Source organism: Sorex araneus, chromosome 8 (genome assembly GCF_027595985.1).
Source record: "Sorex araneus isolate mSorAra2 chromosome 8, mSorAra2.pri, whole genome shotgun sequence".
NCBI classification, from domain to species: Eukaryota; Metazoa; Chordata; class Mammalia; order Eulipotyphla; family Soricidae; genus Sorex; species Sorex araneus.
The window spans coordinates 33,599,902-33,611,784 of record NC_073309.1 but is presented as its reverse complement, the minus strand read 5'-3'; the positions used below and the strand labels follow the sequence as shown (position 1 = coordinate 33,611,784).

At 39.1% G+C, this 11,883-nt stretch overlaps 1 protein-coding gene across 1 annotated transcript in view; it reads right to left on the bottom strand.

Annotated features, from left to right (window-relative positions):
• Positions 1–280: 280 nt before the first annotated feature.
• SHCBP1 (SHC binding and spindle associated 1) overlaps positions 281–11,883 on the bottom strand; it is a 59,298-nt gene continuing 47,695 nt past the window's right edge. Inside the window, exons 11-13 of the mRNA XM_004600976.2 lie at positions 7,707–7,793; positions 7,206–7,347; positions 281–1,448 (exon numbers count right to left, since the gene is read on the bottom strand). Of these exons, the coding sequence (XP_004601033.1) occupies positions 1,123–1,448; positions 7,206–7,347; positions 7,707–7,793 (555 nt within the window). The 3' untranslated portion in view covers positions 281–1,122. The remainder of the gene's footprint in view (positions 1,449–7,205; positions 7,348–7,706; positions 7,794–11,883) is intronic.

Here is an 11,883-nt window from a genome sequence, read left to right as displayed (position 1 = left end):
GTGGCCCGTAACATTCTTGAAAAATTAAGAAAATTCAATTTATTACTTCATCATATAACTTTAATCAGTAAGCATATTAATGTCACATATACTTTATATATATATATCTTTAAGAGCTGTATTTTATAATACATCAAGAACACAGAATTGATAGATTGTATAGGTAATTATTTTGACTATATAACAAAGTTGATAATAACACTGTTTTGGAAAATAAAAGCACCTTCTTTTTATTTTATTTTATTTTGGGGGTTTATTTCTGTGTGTGTGTGTGTGTGTGTGTATGTGTGTGTGTGTGTGTGTGTGTGGATCACACCTAATGGGGGTTTGAGGACTACTCCAGATTTTGTGCTTGGGGACTCATGTAGAGCTAGATATCAAAACCAGGATTGTCCCATGCAAAACATGCAATCAGCCCTTTTAGCTCTCTCCAGCCAGCACCTTCTTTTCAATCATTCCTATTCAGAAACAGTGAAAATGCTCTACATATGCATTGAATCTGAATAACATTTTTCATTTCTGATTCAAACCTGTAATGCTATCTATGACTGTTTTGATGATTACACAGTTCAACATAAAAATGCATCCCACTCATATTCTCAATAATAAGTCTGATTAGGCAGATAACCTCCCAATCATAAAAGCTTTTATTTTAAGACAAGTATGCAAATACAGCATGAAAATCAGACTTCTTATAATTGGGATTAAAAAAAAAAAAAACCCACAACTGTAAGAACTGCACATTTGACACCTACTGCATTTGGGGGCCATTTATCTTGTGTTCCCTGCCCTTCTTTCTCCTTTCTGAAGTGCTAGATTAAAGCGTGTCTACACTGGAAAGTTACTAGTAGGTTTAATATGAAAGAACCGTCTAGGAAAGCAAGAGTTTAGAGATAAGAAATCTCCAAATATTTTCTATTTTATATGTTTTTATAACCTTTCTTTAAACAGAAAATATTTCATGTGCAACATAGGCAGATAGAATTAATTTACATTTCACTAAAACCCAATCAAATATATCAAATGTAAAATAAAACCCAAAGCCAACTACAGTAGCAGCAGTGATTACTGGGGCAGCGTGTGCAAAATTCCATGTTTTGCTCTTTGTGCGCATCACAGTGGTCAGAAAAGAAAGGTGCCAAAACTCCCTTTCCCATTCCACTTGAACTCGTTCCCCACAATTGAAACAAACATCTCCTGTGACATTAAGTTGTCATCAGCTTGCGTGATCCCCAATTCACTCAACCTTTTCTTCTTCATCTGGCCTTTTTGTGTGGACGCTGCAACCAATTCATTTACAATTTCACAGTTGCCTTCGACTTGCTCAGAAAGGTCAGATTTGACATCACGCTCCATTTTACCAGCCGCACACTGAATCAGCTCTTCTATATCCACTCTTTCGGGTGCCTCTGTCTCTTCATTTGTCTGCATTTTAAGTGTTTTATTTTCTAAAGAAACAACAGGATACCAAATAAAGTTAATTATACTAACTCACTCAAGGGGAAGACACCTATTGCTACAATAGAACTTTTGAGATTTTTTTTTTCCAAAATTTATTTTAGGCACCAGGATTTACAATATTGATAATGGCAGAGTCCTGTATATAAAACATTCCATCACCACACCCTCCACCAGAGTCAGTTTACCTCCAGCACTGTCCCAGTGTACATCCACCACCACCGGCCCCCCACCACTGTCGTATTGCCCTCCCACCCCCAACTAAGGGATATACTTCTTACTAAAGGCCAGTTCTCAGCTTCTGTTGCCTTTGGTTTCCTCACTATGTCCATCATCGTAGAGGCTTTTCTCTTGAAGTTTCTTTTTCCTGGGTTTAATATTGCCTTCCTGCTTACTTCTGTTAAAAATTTTCTGCTATATCTCTTCCTAATCCTTTATTGTCAGTTTCAAGCCATGTTACTTTAGGCATTTTTATTAGGAACAGCATTTGTTAGGATTAGAAGAAAAAGTAAAGTGTCTCTGTCTCATGCTATTTATTTAATCCTCTTATACTTATTGTAATTGTATATGTGTTCTATAATAACCCCCCACGAATAGCTAAAGCAATCATTGGGAAAAAGAAGATGAGAGGCACCACCTTCCCCAACTTCAAACTGTACTACAAAGCAGTAGTAATTAAAACAGTATGGTATCGAAATAAAGACAGACCCGCAGACCAATGGAATAGAATTGATTATCCAAACACAGGCACTCAAATATATGATCATTTAATCTTTGATAAGGGAGCAAGAAATATGAAATGGAACAATGAAAGGCTCTTTAACAAGTGGCACTGGGAAAACTGGCAGCTGCATGTAAAATAATGAACTCAGGGGGTGTGGCGCCACCAGCAGGTAAACCTGTACCTGTAGGGTGAGTGCATCAGCAGCTTGATGATGCCTTCAGACTTCCAGATACCCCATAATTGCTGCTGCGCGTTTGGCCAGACCCCAGCAAATTGGGGCCAAGTTTACCAAGAATTAAATGGTCAAAACTTAGGTATGTGGGAGACACATCCACAAACCACCTTCAGCTCAGCTTTATAAGCTCATTTACTGTCCTTATTTCAGAGACCCATAAATCTCGAAAGAGATCAAAAGATGCAGTTAGGGCCTATAGCGCAGAGGTAGGTGGGAACCCATGACTGAGAGCCCCACACTTGCTTGGATCAAGACTCGGCCTCCTCCCCTCAGGTCCCCAGTTTTCCAGTAGCTTAGCAGTCACACCTACAAACTGCCCTGGTGCCATGTAATCTCATCAATGGCCAAGACCCAGAGACTATAACTAAAGCTCCCAGAAGAGAAAGAAATAAAATTTCCTGGACATTATATTCTATCCATAACAAGCAATAAAGAACAAATCATCTAGCATTGCCTTTTTGGCAGGTTTCAGTGGTGGTGAGACTGGTGTCAAAATATTGAATGTAACCAAAGTAGAGAGAGAATATGGGCAAATTGTCTGCTACACAAGCAGGGGAAGGGTTGGAATGGAGGCAGGAGGGGAACACTGGGAATTTTGGTGGTGGAAAGTGTGCACTGGTGAAGGGATGGGTGTTTGATGATTATATGACCGAAGCTCAAACATGAAAACTTTGTAGCTGTGTCTCACAGTGAATCCAAAAAAAGGGGGGGGGGGACAATAATAAAATAATAAAATAAAGTTAACATTCAGAATAGAATAAAAAAAAAGTAATGTGGAGTTCATCCCAATTCAATCAGCTTAATCAATGGCTGAATAAATAACAGTACTTCTACATTATTAAAACAATAATAATAATGAACTCATATCCCTATCTAATGCCATGCACAGAAGTTAGATCAAAATAGATTAAAGACTTCAGTATCCAACCTGAATCCATAAGGTACATGGAGGAAAATGTGGGCAGAACCCTCCATGACATTGAAGCTAAAGGTATCTTCAAAGATGAAACATCACTGACCAAGCAAGTGGAAGCAAAGATAAACAAATGGAACTACCTTAAACTAAGAAGCTTCTGCACCTCAAAAGAAACAGTGACCAAGATACAAAGACAGCCCATAGAATGATAAAACTTATTTATCCATTACCCATCTGATAAGGGGTTAATATCCAAGATGTATGTCACTGATAAAACTTTACAAGAAAAAAGCATCCATCCCCATCAAAAACTGGGGAGAAGAAATGAACATAAACTTCCTCAAATAATTAATATGGCAAAAAAAAGGCATATGAAAAAATGTTCTACAACTCTAATCATCAGAGAGATGTAAATTAAAACAAAATGAGATATCATTTCACACCACAGAGACTGGGACACATTCAAAAGAAGAAGAGTAATCAGCGCTGGCATGGATGTGGGGACAAAGGGACTCTCATTCATTGTTGGTGGGAATGCCAACTGGTCTAGCCTTTTTAAAAAACAATCTGAACATTCCTCAAAAAACTAGCAATAGAGCTCCCATTTGACCCAGCAATGTCACTTTTGGGAATATACCCCGAGGGCCCAAAAAACAAACAGCAGAGATGTCATCTGCACTTCTATGTTCATTGCAGCACTATTCACAATAGCCAGAATCCAGGAACAACCTGAGTGCCCAAGAACAGATGACCAGATAAAGAAACTGTGGTACATTTTTACAATGGAATACTATGCAGCTGTTAGTAAAAATGAAGTCATGAAATGTGCTTATAAATGGATAGACATGGAGAGTATCATGCTTGAGTGAAATTAGTCAGAAGAAAAGAGACACTTATAGAATGACTTCATTAATTTGTAGGATATAAAAAAAAAATAGGATGAGACTAATATCCAAGGCCGGGGAAACAGGGATCAGCAGGACTGATCAATGGTTGGAAGCTACCATAAGTGGGAGGGGGGCTGGGGGCATAGGGCAGTTAGGATAGAGAAGGGACCAGTACGAAAACAATCCTTGTAAATGATCATTTACAACTATTAAACTTAGTTCTGGACAAGAACTAAGTGTTGAAAGTAGGTAAAGGGATTACAAGATAACCTTTCAGTATTTGTATTGCAAACCATAATGCCCAAAAGGAAAGGAGTGGGGGAGAGGGCGGGGCCCACCCCACCCCCTTGGTGAAGGGAAGGAGAGGGAGAGAGAGAGAGACAAGAGACTGGGGACATTGGTGGTAAGAAATGTACACTGGTGTAGGGATGGGTGTTGGAACATGATATAACTGAAATCTAGTCATAAACAACTTTGTAACTGTGTACCTCACTGTGATTCAATTAAAAAATAAATTAAAATTTTTTTAATGATACAGGTGTTTCAAACATAAGGCAGTCTAAATTTTTTTAATTTAATTTTTTTAAAGTTTTCTTGCCAAGGATTTCTGCTGTTATTTGACTGGATTTTACAACTCCTTTTCCATTAAAACCTCAGTGAATAATTGTCTTAACCCTTCACACTAAGGTTTCCTGACCCTCGTACAGTGTTACTAGATTTTCAATTATTTTTCCCTTTTGTTCTAGATTATCTTTCATTCAGTAGACATTTCCTGGATATTTACCACCTGCTAAGTACTGTGTTTTAGGGGGCACATGCAAAGATTAAAAAAAACAGTGCCCCTTTTCCTGAAGGAACGGCCTGAAACAGCTGAGTGAGACCATTAATAGTCAGAATTCTAAATGTCTCCCATGATATCCACTCTTCCGGTTTTTCCCAAAATTGCTAAACAGCAAAGGGATTTTGCAGATGTAGTGAAATGTACTAATCAGCTGATTTAAGAAAAGGAGATAACTGGTTGGGGGAAGTAACTCAAAGGGCTGACCTGGAACGCACCAGTTCAGTTCTCAGCACTCTCTGTCTCCTGAGCATATCCGTGTCCCCTGCACTGCACCGGGTCAAAGGTCAGCGACCTCGCCTGGGCAGACAGGGGCACAGAGACAAGAAAAGTGAAGAAACAGAAGGTTATGGGGGTGCACTGCTGGGCAAGCCTTACTGACCTCTGGTGAGGCTGGGGACAGAGCCATGCCATGGGAAAGGCTTTAGACTTTTAAGTCGTTTTAGTTGGGAAGAGAACAAAGACCAGTGGGACCGGTACACCTGGTCTGGCATTCTGTTATCTGTACAGGGTGGATATAAGGAACCATGGGAGGCTGCTACCAGGCAAGGGATGGGCTATCGGGCGGATAAGTACGGTCTTTCGCACGGGGCGTAGGGTGATCTCTGGTTCTGGGAACATGTCACTATCTCAACAGCCAAGCATTTGGTCCCAAGCAAACCTTACACACAGCACTGCCAGTACTAAGCAACATATCAGCACTTGGTCTGAAAGAACTGAAATGATCAGGCTTGCACCACCAAACCCACTGTCACCAAGAGTGAAGGCTGAACCCTGAGTGCTGCTAGGGAGACTGCCCCAAAGGGAAAAGGAAAAAGAAGGACAGGAGATCATTCAGGGGTAGCTAATCTAATCATTGGAAGCTTTTAAAGGGAGTTTTCTCTGGGGGTTAAAGGTGGCTGCCTCAAGTGTGGCCAACCCCACTTAGACCCCCGACACTGCAGTGTTTCCCTCAGCACTGCCCGGAGAGACCCCTGAGCCAGAAGTAAGTCCTGGGTATGGCTCCCAGACCAAAAATTGTCACTAAAAAGTTTTTTCTGGCTGGGTGAAGAAAAAAGCATGTAGCACAGCAAGTCAAAGCCTATGGATAAGATTTGAAATGTAAGGTTTGTCTTGAGTGAGCTCCTCTGGTGACTTGAGAGTGATCCCCTGATAACAGCTAGCAAGAAAACGGGGACTTTTTTTCACAATTTCAAAGCATTGTGATTCTGTCAACAACATGAAAAGCAGATTCTTCCCTCAAAGTATTCAAATAAGAGTCCTGTCCAAAGGAAACTCTAAATCTGCATCCGTGAGACCTTAAGCGGATAATGCAATCAAGTCCTCCTGAGAATACAGACCTGTGAGGGGGGAAAAAAAAATCTCCCAGATCTATAACTGATGCAGATTCTGGAGGATAAAAAGGACTGCTTGTTCCGGTTCTTTAAACTTTCCCTCACCCGTGTCAATGCCCAGTCCCTCTCTAAGGCTGGAATTTCATAGTGATCTGAGTCATGGATTGGAGTTTATGAATTTCCTTCCCACTGAGTTAGTTCAGCTTTGCTGCCAAGACAGGCAGGTGATAGGGAGGCATAAACTTCTACCAATAAAAAATAAAGACAAACTCCATGAGTCACTCCAGTAAATGAAGAGTTTAACGTAACACATTTATTTCTCTGCCTCCATCCTTGAAAACTACCAGCAGGAGATATCACTGCTATCAAAAGTTCATCCTTATCCTATAAATTTATAAACCACCTAACGTGATAAAGGGAACTATAGAAACACAAAACCACATATCACAGTTTTGAATAAATAGTTGAACTAGTTGACCTTGAAAGTTTCTTTCAGCCTGAGTTTATAATAGTAGGAATTTACCAAACTTCCCTACCTCTTAATATTGTCAGCTACCTTTGTTATTATTATTACTAATATTATATATTACAACAGTTTCCCTATTGTCTTATACTTGCTACCTCACCGTCCCTGCCACCAGAGTATCAATAACCCTCCACGACCGTTCTAAGATAGTTCTCTACTGCCAGCTTTCTTTGTAAGGAGAGGAAGAAGACTTACAACCTTTATCAGAATTAAATACTGATAAAATCAAGTATTTTAGAGTTAGTTTATATATATATTTTTTAAAAAATTCCTGACAATAACATTACCTTGAGTTCCATCTTGTGCATTTTCTTGCAGGTCAGAGAAAATTGTAGGCTTCACTAAGACAACACCATAACCGTCATTATTATGAATGACGTTATTCACCATAGATATTCGGGGCATGTCATAATGTTCATCTAAGAAATCCTGTGACATTGAAAACACATTTTAAAAAAACTGTCACATTCCATGCTGCTTGCATTAACAATCTCACTTTTTTTAGGCTCTTCTAAAAATAAAAGTAGAAAAGCTCTGCTGATTAGTATGTGATAATATAGTTTAAGCCCTGAGTGACAAAGCATTTCTGTCATTTCGGCAGGTCTACAGACAGCAAAGTTTTTTCTCACAAGAGACTTTCAATCACCAACTGCTAATATTATTTAAATTAGATATGGTTCGTATATTTCAAAACCCGGAAGCAACTGAACCCTGCAGGGCAGTTTTAATAGAACATCGTGATTCTTGAGGTGAAGCCTTGGCCAAGAGGGGTTTCGGGAGGTGCTCACCTTTATGAGAATACCTTCCTTGCAGTGGTGGATCCCATTGCCACTCAGCGTGCACTTACTCCCAGGATAGATTTCAATACCAGCACCCTACAAGTTACAAATCACAATTTATTTTTATTTAGAGTTTTGGGTGTTTAGGTTTGGAGGTCACACCCCGCTGTCTTCAGGACTTACTTCTGTCTGTGTGCACAGGCTTACTCATGGCTCAGTGCTCAGGGATCACACCTGGCTGAGCTCGGGTTGCAAGCAAGGAAAGCTGTACTGTCTCTCCGGCCTCAACACATTTTTAAAAGTAAAGACTATAATGAGATGTATTATAATTACCTCCTAGGCTTTAATATAGTGCAAATAGGAAGTGTCTTATAGAAAGTTCAATTAGCTCTATCAAAAGTTTAGAAGGTGTCTACTATGACTTACCACGTTCAAAAATCACACAGACACATATATCACTGGCTAAGAGACTTCTAAACACACACACACACACACACACACACACACACACACACCACTAGCTAAAGAGAGCAACACTAGATTACTGTTCCACTCTTTTACTCTGGATAAATCAATTTTCTGATTCTGAAAAAAAAAAAAGGCACTCAATTGTATAACTACTTTTATTCAAATTGATCAATTCAGAAACATTCAATTAGTAAGGAAACAATAACTTACCCTGGAAAATACTATTTGAAGCAAGAAATAAGACTCACTATATTAAAAATAAACTATTAATGCCCAAAGACATAGAACAGGGGTTATAGCCAGTCCCACTTCAATCCCTGGCACTGAACATGGACCCCACCCCCCACCCCAGCACCTCCAGGAGTGACCTCTGAGCATAAAGCCAGGAGTAAGCCCTGAGCACAGCTGGATATGGACGAAACCCCCAATCCCTGGCACCCCAAATATACCATTTGGTGATGATGATGATGGTGCAGTACTTCTGGATATCAATGCCACAAAGTTTAACATTATTATAACTATGTTAATATTTTAGAGTAAAGCATTTTAAAGAGGAAAATAAATCAACCAGAAACAAAACAGAAACAAAAATTTAAGTTCCCTGTCAAGGCTGAGGTTATCGGGGTGAGCAGAGGACAGCAGGGGACAGCAGAGAACCTGGGAACCCTGATGGAGGACAGAAGACACTGGTGGTGGATTTGGTGCTAGAACATAGTAAGTCTAAAGCCCAAAAATAAATAGCTTTGTAAATCATGGTGCTTTCATAAAATTTTAAAATTTTAAAAAAATAAGTAAAAGTTTTAAAAATACACTACTTTTAAAATATTACAACCTAACTTAAAACTCAACTATGAATAAATTTATAAATCATGGTGTCTTAATAAAAAAAAATTTTTAAAGTGGGACCGGAGAGATAATAAAGCAGGTGGGGTTCTTGCCTTGCCCTTAGTCAGCCTGATTTCGATCCCAACCATCCCATATGGTCCCCTGAGCACCACCATCAGTAGTTCCTGAGACTCATCGGGTGTGACCAAAAAAAGCAAAAAAACATTAAGTTACTTATATTAGTTAAATAATAAATTCTACTACAAGTTACATATAAAAATTAGCAGTTATTAAGTGTTCCATTTATGCTACATTAACCAAAATGATCCATGCAAGATTCAATTCTCTCTTACTGTTTTTCAGTATCATAAGATATCAATAAAAAGGCAACAGGAATAATTCATAATAATGCTATTAGGATAGACACCTATGGGAAACAAAAATGATTCACTAAAAACCTATATAGTTTGGCTGCGGATACAGTTCAGTGGTGCAAAAGCTAAAAATACACTAACATGTATGATGCTTTCGGTTCAATCACTGACTGGCAATACCACAAAACAAAACCATAAAACAACACCAAAAAAGCCTGTATAGTTATTTAAAAAATAATTTTGGAAATAATTTAATTCACAATATTATAAAGACATATTGCTATTTAGGCACTTATAACATGCTAAGCTCTTTTAAGGATTAGTAATGTGCCACAAGAAAGTATTTATTATCATTTCCCATGTTGGGGACTACTAGAACTATCTGAATGGTCCACCACACACTAGTCTAACTTCTATAGAAGAACAAAAATATAATCCCAAGTAAGTCTTCAGCTACAAAATTCTTAATTTAGGTCTGCAGCACTGCACTGTAGCACTGTCCTCCCGTTGTTCATCCATTTGCTGAGTGGGCACCAGTAACGTCTCCATTTCGAGACTTGTTGCAACTTGTTGCAAGGCAAATGCCCTACCCGCTGTGCTATCACTCTAATGAAGAAAAAGGATTTAGGGATGACTGCATTAAAAATACATGTATAGAGAGTACAATAGTTAAAATGTAATTTCAAATTATTAGAAAACATAAAATTTTAAAAAGAGAACAATTTTAGTTAGCAATGAAACAACCACGTTAAAAAAATGTGATGACACTGAAGAGCTATTTGGTAACTAAACACTAACTGAAGGCAATATCGCTGTTAGGATGATAGATAAATTTCCCTCCTGCTGGGTACAAGTACTAATCATAACATTATCTATAAAACAAATAGACTGAAAAACAGAGAAAAGGCTGGGGCCAGAGAGATATACTATGGGTCACCAGTGAGTAATACAATGCTTGTCTTGCATGCAACCAACTGGGGGTTTTTCCTCAGCACCCCACATGGCCCACCGAACACTTCGAAGAGTGATTTCAGAGCAGAGGCAGGAGCACCACAGAGTGTAGCCAACGCCCAATCCCACCCAAAAAAGGAGGAAAAGCAGACCGGCCAGGACCCTCGTGATCTGAGAAATGACTCCAACAACACAGCAGGAATTGCCAGCATTAGCTTTTTGCCTCAAATCCCTTGACTTAGAGGTAAAGAGCTGGCAGTCCACCACTAGCAAAGACCAGAAAAGCCTCTCACAAGTGTAGTCTCTTGCGCCAAAGGAACAGGCAACCTAGAAAGACAGAAAATGTTTAGACAAAAGGTCTATGCTAGCCAAAATACTGCAGAACAAAACCAAACACAGAGAAACCCAGCAGCCTACCCTCGTCCGGGCCAGCAAATCCCAAGAGGCTATCTAGATTTCCGAGCTTCTCAAAACCTAACAAGGCTCCCTAACACACACTCACTGGTGTCAGAGAGAACCAAGCAGGATTCTCATCTCCACCAGTCAGGAACATGGTCCTCCCTTGTTCCAGTACCAGGGGAGACTATAGGAAAACCTGGGCTTATGCCTTTACCCAACAGAGGTAAGCGTGACTTGGAGTGCTATCAAAGCAAGCTGAGTAGAGACTTTGGACTGCCATGAGCTGCCATGTCAGGGGGAACCATGAGGAAAAACGGAACTCACGCTCTCAACCAATATTTAAGGAACAGTCCATTCAACTTGGGTATCAATGAAGTCAAACAGGGAACTGGGTTTCTATCTAAGATACTACCCAATGCCTTTCTGTAACTATATCAGAGAAGCCATTTAAGACAGAAGATCCAGACTTCTTTAACATAACATTAAAATATACTCTGATTTCAACTGAAAACAGCTCATCCTACCAAAAATAAAGAAGATATCAAAATGAGTAAGACTAAGATTTCAGAAATGTTAGAATGGGCTGATAATGTCATTACAGCAGCCATGATCGACACCCCGCCTCACCACCCCCTAAAAAAGTTTTAATGAGCAGAGTGAATACACTTAGTTAAAAAGTACTAAGTTGACATTTCAGAATTGAAAAATCTAGGAGTTATTCTGAAACAGAATTTCAGTGGATGGGCTTGGTAGGAGAAAGGAAGAGAAAGAGGAAGGAATCCACAGGAAGACAGAGGACAGAAATTACCCACTCTGAATGAGAGAAAATACAGTGAAGGAAAAAACGAACAGAGACTCAGGAGCCATGGGGTTATAACAGAATATCCAAAGTTTACATCATTAACATCATGGAAGGAAATAGGAAAAGGTGAAGGGAAAAATAGGTAAAATTTTCCAAATTTTGAAAAAGATACAAAACTATAGACTCAAAAAGCTGAGCAAATCACAAGCAGGATATACTCAAAGAAATCCAAGACAAGATATATCAGAACTAAAATTCTGAGAGCTTAAGACCAAAAACAACCAAACAAATCTTTAAAGTAGGTAAGAGAAAAACTTTATAAGGCAAAAATTCAAAGCATAAAAGAAATCATGAATGATTTTAGAAG